General features: G+C 42.4%; 1 protein-coding gene across 1 annotated transcript; it reads left to right on the forward strand.

Annotated features, from left to right (window-relative positions):
* The first annotated feature begins 10,084 nt into the window (after nt 1-10,084).
* Nucleotides 10,085-11,504, forward strand: LOC117723805 (E3 ubiquitin-protein ligase RBBP6-like). Its single transcript, XM_076916296.1, has 2 exons — nt 10,085-10,775; nt 11,316-11,504. The coding sequence occupies exons 1-2, from the start codon at nt 10,104-10,106 to the stop codon at nt 11,502-11,504; spliced, it is 861 nt and encodes a 286-aa protein (XP_076772411.1). The 5' UTR covers nt 10,085-10,103.
* The last annotated feature ends 5,301 nt before the right edge of the window (nt 11,505-16,805 follow it).

A 16,805-nucleotide genomic window follows, 5' to 3' on the forward strand; every position in this document is an offset into this window, starting at 1 on the left:
GGTATGAGCATAATTGTAGCTTCATAGACGGATTGGGTAGTGTTCCTTCTGTTTCTAGTCTGTGGAATAGTTTGAAGTGAATTGGTATTAGGTCTTCCAGGAAGGTTTGATAGAATTCTGCACTAAAACCATCTGGTCCCGAACATTTTGGTGGGGAGACTTTTAATGACTGCTTCTGTAAGGTCCCCACGAAGGGAGGACCTCATCCAAGCCTCAGAATTTGAGGACACCCTTAACTCACAAGACACCGAACTTGATGCAGTCAGCAAGAGGTCGTATTTTGATCAACATGCTGAGGTCAAGACCCATGACCCACAAGAGGCAGTGGGGTCTGACCCCGGGCTTTGGAGGCAAGAGAAATTCCCTCTCTCCTCTCTTCCTTCATTTATTGTTCTCTCACTATATAACCCCTGTTTGTCCTAGAATCTGTGTGTAATCAGGCTGGCCTGGAACTCACAGGGATTCTACCTGCCTGAGTTGAACATGCCTACCTAGATCACATTCCTATAGAGGAGGTTAAACTTTCAGGAAGACCAACAGCTGAACTAGGCTTTAAAAATTCAAATCTTCCCCAAGACTAGAAGCACATAAAAGACACCCTCTCAAGGCCAAGTGGCTGGGTTTTTTGTGTCAGGCCAGCACTGCCATGACCTTCCAACTTAGGCAGTCCTGTTTCTGCAGGTGAGTTCACATGTGATGCAGAAATTTGTTCTGGAATTGCTAAAAATTAGAAAGACTCTCCTGTACAGAGGTGGTTGCACAGGCCTCAAATCCACATAATAGAGAGTCAAGGCAAAGTGAATCTGAGTCCAGGACTAGTCTAGTGTACTGTACATAGAGAGTCCATAACAGCTATGTTACTGGGAACTAGTGTCTTAAAGAAAAACAAACAAACGAACGAACAAACAATACCCCTGGGATATTGTATGCACCTGAAGGACCCAGGACATCCGAGTTTCCCCTGAGACAAGGTAGATGTGTTTGGAGGGCTGCACATGAGCTAGCCAGGCACCCTGACACCGGGAGAATCGTAGGGTAAGTGAAAGTTGCGGTGGTCCCTAGATTAATTGGGCGGGGGTGGAGGAGCAGCTTGGTAGAGCAGTTGTTTCCCAAAGTGCTCAAGATTGCTCCCTGTGTGCTGACTATCTTATGGCCCAGCACACAGGAGAACCAGGATGCCTAAGGTCCCTGAGGACTTCCTTTAATGCAAACCACCAGTTATTCCTGTAACCAACAATAAGAAAAGAATGTATCCTTTTCTGTGTCCACTCCACCCTTTATCTTTTTCCCTTGGGCCATTTCGAGAAGAAACACAAATTTAATTGCTTTTTAACATTTTTATTTTAAAAGCTGTAAACCAACAAGCAACCAACAAACAAAATCAGATGGCTGCAGATACAGCTGCCTTTGGGTGTGTCTTTGCTTTAGTAGCAGGAGCTGACTGAAGATCCCCTAATTGCAAGGTTTACAGGCATCAGGGCTCATGGGCTCCAAACAGAGTTCTAGGTGGCCTTTCACTTCTTCTAGCCAAAGTCCTTTGAAGCCATGCCCAGCACCCTTGGCATCTGGACTGTCAGATGCAGGATCCTGGTCAGGGCAGTCTCCACCAACACAGGTCTCAAGGTCCACCCTTTCTCCCCGAGCAAGCTTGGTGAGTTGGTCTGGCTCTTCTGTATCTTTGTCTTTGTTCACATCTCCTGGGGACACCTGTGGCTCCATGTGACTCTCACTCTGGAGACTTCTGTGCCCCTCTTCATGGCATACTTCAATCTGGACGGTATCTTAGGCAGTCCCAGCTCTCCAATACACAGGGTAGGTAGTATGGTTCCCATCAACGATCCAGTCATCTTCGTAGCATTGGCTTGGCTCTCCACAGAAACAATGTGGCTCAGACATGGAACATTGTGGACTCAGTGCTGGCAACACTTGTGCACTCTGCAGTATGTGCTCTTCAGAATTTGATGGATCCTTGACAGAACTGGACAGAAAACCGCATCATCTCCTTGGCTTTGTCCATGGAAGGCTGAGGGCAAGTCCTTGAGCTTTTGATTCATAGAAGTCTCCAGTTAGTTAATTATACTCTATACTTCTTGAACCCTTCCAGCCATTGCATTATGAGAAGCTGGGATTTAAACAGCCAATCCTAGAATCTATTTGCATTGTCTAAGGAGGCAGATTCTGCCCAGTCTGGTGCCAAAAGCCTTTTCATCTCAGAACCTGAGAAAAACAAGCATGTCAGGCACAGAAGCAGAGGCAGGTGGATCTCTGAGCTCAAGGCCAGCCTGGTTGTCAAACTAGTTTCAGGACAGCTAGAAACACAAGAAAACCTAGTCTCAAAAAACAAAATAAGAAAACAAAAAATTAATGAAGCTTCTCAAAGTAAGATGCTATCACTCTGGAAGCAATTGTCTGGAGTTAAAACATTATAGGGGGCTGATTAGACGGGCAATGGGAAAGTGCTAATGGGCCAGAAAATCTATTTGGGGAGCCTGTATAGAGAGTAAAGATCAATACAATGATCTCTCACTCTCCCTTTCTTTCCTGAAAGCTGATTTATTGAATACTTACGGGCTGCAGTTGAGCTTATTCCACATCAGATGGATAGGAAGCAAAGTCCAGAAATCCAGAAGTTCTCAGTCCCTGAGGCTGGATGTCTCAGCTGGTCTTCAGTAGAAGATGGAATCACAGAGAAGAAGACTCTAGTGCCAGTGAAGTGATAGACTTCTAGCTAGCAGAAGAGCAAGCAGGCACAGTGAAAACTTTCTTCCTCAGTGTTCTTATATAGGGCTCCAGCTGAAGGCGTGGCCCCTTTTAAAGGTGTGTGTTTCAGAGTCAATGTCTGGATTGAAGATGAGTGCCTTCAGCTGTGTATGTGTGTGGTGGCTCACACCTTAATCCCAGCTATATTGGAGGGAATCAGGCAGGTGAATATCTCTGAGTTTGAAGCCAGCCTGGTCTATAAAGTGAGTTCCAGGACAACCATGGGTGTTATAGACAAACCCTGGATCATATCAAAAACAAAATCAGAATAACACAGATATGTGTCTTTCTAGATTGAAAGCCTGTGTCTTTCAAGCTCAAAGAGACCTTCATTAAACACCTGCCTTCCTACCTCATAGACAGGAATTACTGTCTACAAATTACCAAAGTCCCTTGCAGGGTGTCCTCCATTTTTGAATTTTGCTAGTTCAAGATTTAATCAATATGCTTGACAGGAAAGAATAGTCATTACAGCGAGGGTTTCCTGTGTAAACTTAGCTGTTGTGAAATCCTCTTTGTAGACCAAGCTGGCCACTAAGTCAAAAATCTCCCTGCCTCTGCCTTCCTTGTGCTGAAATAAAGTCACGTGTCACCAAGTCCTGCTAGGAAATCCTGTTAATAGTTCTTTGATCAGCTGGTCCTGAGCAGATGCTAATCCTGTATTCCCAGCAGAGGAATGGTTAGGAGAAAACAGCTAAGTGTAGAAATGAAGCTTCAGGACAGGGAATCTCCTCTCCACATGCTCACTCTCCCAGCCCTTCTCTCTATCTTCTGTGTTTGAGTTGAATGTACATATCATTTCTATTTTTCAGTCTCTTGTGTCTGGATATAGGCAGGCAGGGATAGTTGGGCTCCAGGGTGCCTTGAGCCAGAATCACGTTTACAGGGATGCAAACAGCATGACTGGAAAGCAGTTTCATGAGGAAGAGTCAACCAGAGGTCTTCTTAGTCAGAGAAATCAAGGACAGATAGCCAGGACTCAAGATCTGCTCATGGCAGTACTGGAGGAGGCCAGGAGCCCCTGGTGCAGAATCCCAGAGACAGCTTCTTCACACACAAGAACTAAAAAGCCAGCTCTCCTACTCTAGGTTCAGGGACATAAGGATATCAGCAGTGTGTTCCCTGGGATGGATCACATCAGCCTTCTGCACTCATACTGTGTGTGGTATTCATAATCCTGAAAGAGGTGGGCAAGGCCAGCAAAGGAACCTGGACCCTGGTGTTCACAAATCCACAAAATAGAAAAGTGAAAAGGGCAAAAGGTTGTTTTTAGAGTATATAAAACAGAAACAACACACTTAGGTAGGTGAGTGGCAGGAGAGAACTGTACTTCAGGGATATTACTAATCTGCAAAATAACAGGCAGGAGCCAATCTGATGTAACTCATAGTAGGGTCTTTATTTTATTTGAGTTAGTTTGGGCCCCTGCATGTGCAGCTGTCATGTAGGATGGTTTGTTGGAGGGCAAAGCAGGAGCCAGAGCCAAGCAAGAAGTTCTGGCAAGAAGCTGAAAGTCTTCATAGGCTGACCCTCAGTTTTGTTTTGGGGCCTCAGCCCTGGAACTTCTTACAGCACAGGGAGCTGTGGTGGTAGCACTGCAGTTGGAGGCCTCACCTCGGGCTCACACTCTGGACCCCTTCTCTAGTAGCTATGACTTGTCCAAGAGTTCTTTGAGACTGTCAGCAGCACTGTGCTGAAATCCGAAGGTGATTTTTTTTTTAACATTTATTTATTTTTATATATGTGAGTATACTATGGCTGTCTTCAGATACACCAGAAGAGGCATCCGATCCCCCATTACAGATGGTTATGAGCCTCCATGTGGTTGCTGGGAATTGACTCAGGACCTCTGGAAGAGCAGTGAGTGCGCTTAACCACCAAGCCATCTCTCCAGCCCCCGAAGGTGGTTATAAACTTCGTATGTGATTTTGTTTCTCTGTGCATTCGCTTTGCTGACAGGAGTGGACTCTGCCATGCAGGCAGAGGTGGGATTTTGTGTGGACTTGGGTTGGAAGGTGTTGACCTAAATGCCTTGTGCTCAGGTGCAGGATGTAGGAGATGCGATGCAGGTGTTGAGGTTTGGGTTTGTTTCCTTGCCCTCTCAGGCATCCAACATTTCTAAAAAGGAGATTTCATATTGTTTACTGTCCATAAAGGACTTTTTCAGCCAGGCAATTGTGCCAAGACTTGGATACCACCCTCCATCTTCCGGGAGACAACAAACTCAGTGCAAACACAAATCTCCATTGCATTCGGGATCTGCACAGACCAGGCCTCTAGTGTCATACTGTCTCAGCTCCTCTTTTCCATCTCGCGTCTTTTCCCTGGTTGCCTAGAGGCCAAGGCCCATGAGTACACTTGACCAACAGGGAAAGCATAGGACCACCACGGTTGACTCACTGTACACCCCGAGTTTTAGGCGAGTCGTGCAATCCTGGGCAAGTCCACAGTTCATGCTCCTGTCTGCTTGTCCACACTTCTGGGGGCCACAGCTGGAGCCAGGTCAGTGAGGGAGCTAGAAATTCAAAGTCTTCCTAGATCTGTAGCCTCTGAGCTCCGGAGTTGGGGAGGTGTATGGGGGTGTAGGGGGGGGGGCACTTTATCACAGCAGGGTCCCTGTGGGGCTGCTCTTTCTTCAGAGACCAATCTATGGATTTTCAGGGCACTACTAAATGGGACTTTCCCACACAGACAAGTTCTATTTGGCTGTCAGAAGGCCCTGACTGAAATCTGATGGTCATTTCCAAAGGCATAACTGATTTCCTTTCTCAATGCTTTTGTTTTTTTCCATGGGATCAGATTCTGCCAAGCAGCTGCTTCGATTTGCTTTAAGACACATCTCCTGCACAGCTCATATAGGAGACAGGGGACTCAGGATGAATCAGGATGAATCTTGAAAAAAGAAATTCATGAACTGAAAAATAAAAATTAACAGAATAAATAAAGTTAGACAATAAAATGATCCTAGGTAATTTTGACTTTGTGAAAACTTATAGTTTTTGGGAACCTAAAATAAGTTTCAAAAAAACCAAGAAATACTGTAAGTACAACATAAAGAAGTAAGCCATCTCTCAAGTGAAGTAATGAGAGTGTGAGATATTTGCATACTTTATAGAAAGTTGCCCTTCTTTCTGAAAACTCTTTTATAACAGATTGTTACTTGACATTTCAAACGTTATTTCCTTTTTAAATGTTATATTCTAAAAATCATTGTCCTTACAAAATGTACCTAGAGTATATTAAAGCCTTTCTTTAGAGGAAATACTATAATTAATGTGTACTATTTTTTTTAATTCAAGAATATTCTATATTTTAAAGAGACCCATTTGTTCTTATTGTACATGTATGAGTGTTTTTCCTGCATGCATGTGGGTTCATAATTTGTGTGCATGGAGCCCACAGAGCCCACAAAAGTGCTTTAGATTCCCTGAGATGTAGGAGTCACCATGTGTGTGATGGGAACTAATTCTGGGTCCTCTGCAAAGGTATTTGTACTCTAACTCCTGAGCCTCTCCAGCTAGCTCTGCAAGAGTGTTTTCATCTGACTTATTTGTTTATTGAATGCATACTGCCTGTTGCATGCATGTATGTGTCTTTGTAATAAAAGTGTGCCTGGTAACTCCGGTCCCAGGAGAGTATATGATCTCACACAACATGCCAATAGCATATATTAGTTTTAAAATCAAGGCTACAAAATAGAAATGGAAATAGATGTTCAAATCTATAATATTAATATCTATATCTCAAATATCTATATATTAAACTTTTTCCAACCCGGCAAAAAAAGTAACATTCAGACTCTAGAGAATGTTCAGTTTGTAATTTTAGAGTCATTTAAAAGACTAAATGTGAGCCTTCTTGGGACTGGCTATATGCAAGAAGTACAAAGCTACTCTCTGCTTCTTTCAGTATATGCTTTCCATAATTTCTCAAAAAGAATAAAACAAAGCAGACATTAGAATAAAAAGGTAAATCAGTCTTAGTGGGTGTGGTGGTCCATGATTCAAACTTAGTAAATGTGAGTTCAAAAGCCAGCCTGATCTACATAATGAGTTTCAGGACACCCTGCTCTTCATAGAGACATCCCAAATAAAAAGGAACAACAGATGAAGGAGGAAGGAGGAGGGAGGGAGGGAGAAGGGAGGAATGAAGGAAGGAGGGAGGTGAGGGAGGGAGGAAAGGAGGAAGAAAGAAGAGAGGAATTAAGGAAGGAGGGAGGAAAAAGGTGCTACAATCTCTGTGTTTTTGTGTTTCTCTCTCTCTCTCTCTCCTCTCTCTCTCTCTCTCTCTCTCTCTCTCTGTGTGTGTTGTGTGTGTATGTGTTAAAATATTTTGGGGGAAGGTGGATTAAAAGTACTTTTAGATGAAAAGCTCATGTTTATAGTCTAATTATTTTCAAAAGTAAAGGATTTTTCCAAAGGGAAAACAAAGAAAAGGACAACTCAGAGCTTTTAACTGTGCCCCACAATGTGTACAGAACTTAGGATTGAAAGTAGGCTATGGGTAGGTTACACAGAACACATCAGTTAACATATTAGGGTGCTACATCCAGAGAAGCCTTTAAAGTTCTAGAGCACTCCTGATTCCTTGATCTTCTCCAGCCTAGTTTGGCATCCACAAGCATGGCCCCAGGAGGCCTCCATTGTTCTGTTGAACAGTTCTGTTATCAAGAGATGCTTGTCCCTGCTCCAGGATGCAGTATATCTTGCCTCAAGACATTTACTTTCACCTTTTGATGGATGGTGTCTGATGGGAAACTATGCTCATCTGGAAAATGGACACAAGCAGGGTCTGAGGAAAACTAGTGTTCTCTGGAATTTCATGCCCTAATGTGTGAAGTTAAAGTGGGAATCCAAGGAAACAGCATGAAATGACACTGTATAAATTCAGCCTGTACTTTCTTTGCTTTCAGGATCTTTACAAAAAAGATGATCCTTCTCATAAAGACTAAATTTTTCATAAAATCAGCCTTTCAAGTTTAAAGTCTGTTCTGTAAATAAGTGTTGAATCTGTAAGAACCAGTCAATCATACTCAGGAAAAATCAATCTATTTAATAAGGTCTTGAATATCTAAAATTTCACCACCCCAGTTTGATTCAATTTGCTTTGCTCAGACAGTTCTCAGCCCTCTATTCCACCCTCCAACGGTCACACATTTATGATATTCTAGGCCTTGACCATGGTCTAGATGTAGTCACCAAAATAATTAAAGTAAACTACATTAACAAGAAAGATATAGGCAAAAACTAATTGACAAAATTATGTCTATGAACATTTCTTGGTTTCCATGATCATTCTCTAACTGTGATATCAATTTGTGGTTCTTTCTTTAAAAACTTTTTACATCTGAGCTTGGTTTTCATAGACTTTTCAGAGTCACAAGACTGATTTTTATCTGACAATCAGTATAAAGAATTTAAAACACTTGACTTCATTAATATGGATGTCAATCACTAATATCTGGAGTTATTACTAAGATCATCCTTAAATAAGTATTGACCTGTACCAAAACAACCTTCCTCATTTGAGTAAAACATCAATCTACTTAATGTAGAGTCAATCCTTCATGTAAAAAAATATTCAAGGTTTAAACAAATATCTAATCACTTCGATAATCAGAATGGATCTATGGGATCAGTTCTCTTAAAACCAGTATAACAGAACCTGTAGACAACCATGCGAACACTGGGAGGTGACCTTCAGTCTTCTGCAAGAACAGCAAGTGCTCTTAGCTGCTGAGCCATCTAGCCAGCCCCGAGTTATTTTTCTTATCCAGAGAATTCTGTTCCTAAAGAAATTTTATTAGTGTATTCTGCAAGTCTGCAGCTGGAGAAGGGAGCAAAGGCAGAGATAAGGCAGTCAAAGCAATCCTTTCTTACATTTTTTTTTAAGACAGAGTGCCCTGAATCCTAGACTGACTTTGAAAGCCTGAGATCTTGCTCCACCTCCTGAGGTTGCAGGTGTGTATACTCAAACCTGTCTTATACATGGGATGTCCTTAGACAAGGGGTCATCAGCCATTTTTAAAAATCTTGTTTGGCATGTGCCTCAAAACAGAGAATGTGTGTGGCTCATCCCCAAATGGCCTAGATAACTATGCTGAAATCCCTGGATGTCAGCTGTTGAGTGACAGAAGTTAATCAGGCAGATGAGGAGGGGCCCATTGTCTTTCCTTTTCCCCTTGATTTCCTTAGTAGCTTTCCTATTTCAATGTAGTGTCAATTTATGTCTTTAGCTTTCAGTATGCCCACCTTTCTGTCTTTCCTTTTCTCTTCTGAGACAGTCTCATGTAGCAGGGTAGACTCAACATTGATTTACAGATGAAACTGACAAAGGATGCCAATGATGGCTATTCTTGATGATCAACTTGATTACATCAACTCAAACTAACTAAAATTTAAAAATGGAGAGCGCACTTGAGAGGGATTTTCCACTTAACTTGGTTGAACAAGGAAGATCCATATCTAATGTAGAATTTTTAAAAAATTTTTATTTTTTTTTATTTCATGGGCATTGGTGTTTTGTCTGTATGTATGACTGGGGTGAGGGTGTCAGATTCCTCTGTAATTGGAGTTCTAGACAGTTGTGAGATGCCACATGGTTGCTGGGAATTGAAGCCAGATCCTCTGGAAGAGCAGCTAAGTGATCTTAACTACATAGTCTTCTCTCCTGCGCCTTTAATCGGGAACTTGCCATAGGAAGACACACCCTTAATTTGGGCCACACCTTCTGCTGATAACTCAAATAAATGGAACTTGGAAAAAGGAAACCCTGGCTTTTTGCTCTGGACTTGCTAGCAAGTGTATTCCTTCTGTGGTATTAGAGACTACTTTGGGATTCCAGCTTCTACTGAAGACCAGCTGAGTCCTTGAGCCTTGGGGACTGGGAATCTTTGGATTCTTGGATTTTCCATTCATAGTCAGTCATCACTAGATTAGCTGGAGCACATCCTAGTCTTTTGGAGACCAGAGTGACTTCCAACTCAGAAGAGTGGACTCCAGAATTTGCAAACCATCAGAGGTCAGCACTGTGCCTAGCACAAAGAATCCTTTGCCACAATGTCCTGTGTGCACTATAAATTTTTCTCTAAACTCACCTATGGCACCATCATCTTTGATGGGCTCCATATCTCCCTCTGCGATTTAAAGAAGCAGATTATGGGGAGAGAAAAGCTGAAAGCTGCCTATAGCGATCTGCAGATCACCAATGCAGAGACAGAAGAAGAATATACTGATGTTAATGCACTAATTCCTAAAAATTCATCTGTAATAGTCAGAAGAATTCCTATCAGAGATGTTAAGTCTACAAGCAAGACACGTGTTATAAGTCGAACTGAACCAGTGATGGGAGCTACAAAAGCAATTGATGACCCTTCTGCATCTCTTTCTCTGGCCCAGCTTACAAAGACTGTCAATCTGGCTGAAGCCAATGCTTCTGAGGAAGACAAAATTAAAGCAATGATGTTGCAATCTGGCCATGAATACAACACAATCAATTACATGAAGAAAAGTCTGGTAAGTCTGCCATCTCCATCTTACACCTGCTTTAGTTGTGGTAAACCTGGTCATTATATTAAGAATTGTCCAACAAATGGGGATAAGAACTTTGCAACTGGTCCTAGGATCAAAAAGAGCACTGGAATTCCTACAAGTTTTCTGATGAAAGTGAAAGATCCTAACATGAAAGGTGCAATGCTTACCAACACTGGAAAATATGCAATACCGATTATAGATGCAGAGGCCTATGCAATTGGGAAGAAAGAGAAACCACCCTTCTTACCAGAGGAACCATCCCCATCTTCAGAAGAAGGTGATCCTATCCCAGAGGAGCTCCTGTGCCTCATCTGCAGAGACATTCCTACAGATGCAGTTGTGATTCCATGCTGTGGAAACAGTTACTGTGATGAATGTATAAGAACAGCACTCCTGGAGTCCGATGAACATACATGTCCAACATGTCATGAAAATGATGTTTCTCCTGATGCTTTAGTTGCCAACAAGTCTTTACGGCAGGCTGTTAATAACTTTAAAAATAAAACTGGCTATACAAAAAGACTACGAAAACAGTTACCTCCACACCCAACACCAACACCAACACCAACACCAACACCAACACCAACACCAACACCAAGACCACTCATCCAGCAGAACCTGCAGCCTCTGATGAGATCTTCCATATCAAGACAGTAGGATCCTCTGAAGATTCCAGTGACATCTTCCTCTGCTAACACAACTCCCTCTATATCTTCATTAACTTCAAATCCAGCTTCTTGTGCCACTTCTGAGCCTGGAAACCCATCTTCTGCCCCAGCTCCAATACCAGACAGAGGAAAGAGCTGCAAATACCATGCCAGGTCCAGATCTCATGATTTCCACCAATCCTGGACAAGGTCACCTCCCTATAGAAGATAGCACTTCTGGTCAAGATCTCCTCTAGCATTTAGGGGACAGTCTCCCACTAAAAGCAATATACCTCAAGGAAAAACAGAGCATGAGTATTTTAATAGATACAGAGAAGTTCCACCCCATTATGACTCCAAAGCCTATTATGGGCAGAATTTCGACTTTAGAGACCCATTTGAGAAAGAATGCTACCAGGAATGGGAGAGGCAATATCGACAGTGGTATGAGAAGTACTACAAAGGGTACACAGTGGGAGTGCAGCCTAGACCCTCGGCCAACAGAGAACACATTTGGAGACAATGTCTGAAACTTCAGGGAGACTTTCGGGTCCTCAGGAAGTAGTAGTTACATCCACGAGAAGGGTTCAATGGGCTCTGAACTAGCCAAATGATTACAGCACGCACAGCATTGCAGACATGCTTGCCCCTTGTGAATTCTGAGGCCAAAGGTGCTCCCCAAAATGACCAAAAACAGAGGCTTACATGAGACAGAAACCTGGAACTGAAAGACAACCAAGCCATGTGGAGAGAATACACCTTGAAATCCTTCAATATACTACTCACTGGCAGGAGCCAGAGAAAAACTCCGGAAGAGCCTCATGCTGCCTCTGTGAACTTCAGAGCTGAGACTGTGCCCCACATGCCCAGGAGTCTGGAAGTGTCTCTATCTTGTCCTCCTGACTGTTCAATTGATTTGTTAAGGAATTTTTTCTTAAATCTTTGTAGAATCATTGCCTTCTGATGGGCAGTGTACATAAATAAAATCTTTCCTCTCCATCACCTTCCTGTGTAATTGTTTTTCAGGGGTAAAATTAGGATTGGAGTCTGGGGTTGGAAGTGGTCACTAATCAAGTCAGAGGAATTTCCCTGTGGGTAAAGTTTCATTAGAAGTGGGATGTGGACACTAACAGACTTGGTAGGGACAAAAGTGAGACCTACCCGCTAGGGTTTCTTGTATTGTTTTCCAGAAGAGGGCAGAATGGAGCAGTGGGAAGGGGGGTGAAGGTGGAGTCTGCAAGTGATCTGCAAGTTACAATGACAAAAAAGAACAATATGTTTCCCTTTTTTTTTTTTTTTTTTTTTTTTTTTTGGTGAACTAGAACTTTCACCTGTATCATTTGCAAAGCTTTATGTTAGGTTTTTATTTCTCTCTCTCTCTCTCTCTCTCTCTCTCTCTCTCTCTCTCTCTCTCTCTCTCTCTCTCTTAATGCTCTATGGTTTCAATGCTAGACCTTGGCAGTGTAGCCAATATATGGTAACTTTTATTCTGTTTTACAATTTTGAGATTACTGTTTATTAAGAACATATTTCTATATGTTCTTAATAAAAGAACACTTTTCTCTTTCCAAACCCTCCCATGTATACATCTCAGCTCTCTTTAAATTCCTAGCCAATTTGTTCTTTAATTGCTATTGCATGAATATTTTTATTTATACAGATATTAGTAAGTATAACCTTCTAAATGTTTTTAAATTTTATACTGCGTGGGGAGCCGAAAGAAGGCGGCTATCATCCTAGCAGCCATCTTGAGCCATATACCCTGAGAAGAGACTGGATTACATCAGCCTACAACAGCTGAGCACACTCTGATAACATCTTGTTTTAGATACCCAGGATTTTTTCTTGGGTGTGAAAGATTTAAAGGTGTGTGACTTAAGGGCATGACTTAGAGATCAGATTTAGAGATAAGGCCTAAGGGCAAGACTTAAGGGCATGAGTTAGTGGCATGGCTTAGAAGTGAGACATATAAAAGGCAAGAGGCAGACAGAAGAGAGTAACAGAGAATTAGATACTTCAAAGAGTACAACTTTGAGTTAGTTATTAGACATTAGGCAGTAAAACTTAGAGTTAGTTATTAGGCATTAGGTAGCAAGTCTTGGAAGAGAACTAGGATTAGACCCTTGGAACTTGGAGGCACTAGGGACTAGAAACTGGGGACTAGGAACTCAAGACTTAGGACTTGGACTAGAAAGAGTGACTGAAGAATAAACTGGATTGAATCACACTCAGTCTGGTCTCCATTCCTCCTGTCAGTCCTCACTCTCTCTATTGCTGAATCCCGACACCACATGCACAATGGAGCTGCTTGGGACAGTGTGGGCTAACAAGTTAATCCCCAAGGCCTTTGGAAGTGTGGGTTCCAACACTAACAGAGTGGTCCACATCATTTTGGTCCCCAAACGTGGGGTAGCTCAGGCCTCAACAATACTGATTAGTTTTGAACTGTACATTTGTACCCCAATCCTATCCACCTTTCCATTCATCTGTATCCTTCCTACGCCCTTGAAAACTCACCTGCAAAGGAAACTGTGGGGAGCCTACTAAAGGAGGCTATTATCCTTGCAGCCATCTTGAGCCATGTAGCCTGACAAGAGACTTGTTACAATAGCCTACAACAGCGGAGCATACTCTGATAACATCTTGTTTCAGATACCCAGGATTTTCCCTTGGGTGTGTGAGACTTAAAGGTGTGATTTAGATATATGACTTAAAGGTATGACTTAAAGGTGAGAGTTAAAGTCGTGGCTTAGAAGTGAGACATATAAAAGGTGAGAGGCAGACAGAAGAAATTATTAGACACTTGAGACTTAGGACTTGGAACTGGGAAAGAGACAAGCAACTAGGAATTAGACACTTGTATTTGGATGAGACTGGAGACTAGAACTTGGAACTGGAAACTTGGAACTTGAAGGCACTAGGGACTAGGAATTAGGGACTAGGAACTAGAGCCTTGGGACTTGGGACTTAGACTAGGAAGAGAGACTAAAGAATAAACGGGATTGAATCACACTCTGTCTGGTCTCCATTCCTAGTGTCCATAATCACTCTCTCTCTTGCTGAACCCTGACCCACAGACCAGAGCAGCCTGGGTCAGTGCTGGCTCTAACAGTTTAGCCCCCAAGGCTTTTGGCAGTGGCAGGTTTCAACACTGACAGAGTGGTTCTTGACATTTTGGTCCCCAAGCATGGGGCAGAGGGGTTCTCAACAGGAAACAAAATATAAAAACAAATAAATGCAAGCATTAAACAAAAATCTAATCTTTTCTATTAAAAAGTAAGCTTTTCGATGAAGAGTCAATCATTTACAAAACAACAACATCAAAAAAGCTTTACCCTATATTAAAGCAGTTCCTTCTAAAATAAGTTCACCTTTTGCTACAACACTGCAGTCTCAGCAATGAAGCAGCAAACATGGAGACTCAAGAAGAAGAACACCAATACACATGCAGACCTGGAAGTGTGGGAATTCATGTGGCCTCAGCCTTAGACAAACTAAGTAACTAACAAAAAACAAAACAAAAAAACTATCAAGGAATGTTACAGGAATGTCAGTGAACAGAGGCTGCTGACAGTTGTTTGGGTGGGAGGACTTACTTACAGGGACAGAAATGACCCAAGGCCTACCCTAGTATGGGTGATGGCTTACAAAAGCTGCAAACATGGCCCTCTCTGCACTGCCTGCAGAGAGCCAGGCATTCTGACAGGTTGGAGAGTGTCTCTATTAGCTCAGGTGGGCTGAGCCTCTTACATGTAGATCAGCTGGTTAGAAAATGTCTCTCAGCAGCCCCTACTCTTTAAGTTCAAGGTTTGTTTTACAAGGCTTAAAGATCTCCACGAACGGGACCTCAGGAGACCCCACTCAAATCTCAGTTTGGCACACACCAAAGGACACATGAGAGACCAACTTGATGCAAGCACATGAGGTGGTTTAATGGTGGAGCACCCCGGGAGACACACATGTCTCATGCAAGAGAGAAAGGGGTCGACCCCAAGGCTCCAGGTTTTAGGGTCTTTAATAGGTACAGGGTGGGGACAAGGGGAAACTTCCGCACAGTTACCCAAGATTGGCTGCTTTACATTTTTTTGAACATCAGCAGGCTGTACCAGTCGATGGGGGTAGAGGGCAGTTCCTGCAGGCAGAAGCTTATCTAGGTTAGCATAGTTTCTAGTTAAACTTAAACTGCAGTTCTCTGGAACATTGAGAAGACCTCAAGGGGCGGGGGAAGGGTTTGGAGAAACACTAGAGGGCCCATTACCCATTTAGACATACCCTGAGACACATCCCTATTTTCTATTTAAAAATGTCCTTGCATACCTTTTTTTTTTTTTTTTTTTTTTTTATCTTTATGGCAAGCCAGTTCCGGAGATGACTTAACAGGCCTTTGTTCTTTGTCCTATAACTCTATATTTTTTAGTAACTAATCATCTAGGCCTCCAGCTAGTAAACCCTGCAGGCAACGGTTTCAGCTACTTAGGTTTGGGAGAAAGAATCTACTGGGCCCTGCTGCTTTATTAGTTTGAGGCCCCCTAAAATTTTTCTTTTAGTTTAAAGAACAATTTTCACCACACCTCTCTTCTTTGCCATCGATTTTCAGTGTGGCTTTGCCTAAGATTATTATTAATGGGGAGACTTACCTCCTCAGTGGTCATGGGTCAGTCACACCTAATAAACTGCTCCCCTGAAGAAGTGAACACATTCCAGTTTTGACTAATTTCACTTTAATCTGAAATTGAGAGTGGTCAGATGTGGGTCAAAGGAACAAGATACTCCCTGGGGGAGAACACAGGAGGACATTTGAAAGACAACTTAGTGAATGAAGGCACTCAGCACTGGTCCAGATAACTGGAGTTTGTTCCCTGGGCTATATGATGGAAGGAGAGGTCGAACTTCTTCAGATTGCAGATTGTAATATTGCCCTAGGAGCAACACACACACACTTTTTAAAAAATATTGTGAAATAAAGTCATGGTATGGTATAATAATCTTTATGTTTCAGTACCCAAGTCATGAAAATTAATCAAAATCACCATTGAAATGTTAAGGAAACAGATGACAAACTAACAAATAAAAGGAAGCAAGTAGGGTTCTTCTTGGACTACAAAACATGAGCTTAGGCTGAAAAAATATTTCAGGTGTTCAGGTTCTGTGATAATCCAAGCATTTACAAAGGTGTTTGGTGGTGTCTGTGTGCAGAGAGAAGGTGAAGATAAGTACCAAGTCTCAGAACAAGGAAATAAATCCCTTAATAGACTTTAGAGGAAAGTCTCTGGGATGGGCATCTCAGTGAAGGAATTGGACACAATGTAAAGCAGCACCTGAGACAGCTAATCCTATTGTCCCACTCTAGGACATCCCTGAGTTCCACATCCATAGGAGTGAAACAGCTTAGAGAAGTTGTTAGATAGGATGTAGGCATGGCTAATCCCTGTACAACAGCAGCCTCTGGGTTTGGCAGTTCAGGCTCGCCTGACTTAGAAGGAGAGCAGAAATCCAAGGACTATGGTGGCTCAGATGAGATCTGCATCCCTGAAATCTATAGGTAGTTACATTTTCTTTTCTTTTCTAATTTGTTGGTGTTTTCTCTATGTATCCTTGGTTGTCCTGTCCATTGGGTAAACTCTCCCTCCTCCCTACTTCCCTCTGTGTTCTTGTCTTAGTGCTGAAGTCTCCTGCTGAGCAGGAAAGCCCTTCCTGTACACCTGAGTTGGGAGGGAAAGGGATGATGTATTTAGTGCTTTGAGTCAGGTCCATGATTACCAGGGTCTCCTGATTCCCATGGTCGTTTGTTTACTTTACCAGTTCATTAAACAGGATTCCACACAGACATTTACATGTAAGGGTAGAATGTACTTCAGTGTCTTGA

The sequence above is a fragment of the Arvicanthis niloticus genome, chromosome 19 (assembly GCF_011762505.2).
Source record: "Arvicanthis niloticus isolate mArvNil1 chromosome 19, mArvNil1.pat.X, whole genome shotgun sequence".
In the NCBI taxonomy this organism is placed as follows: domain Eukaryota; kingdom Metazoa; phylum Chordata; class Mammalia; order Rodentia; family Muridae; genus Arvicanthis; species Arvicanthis niloticus.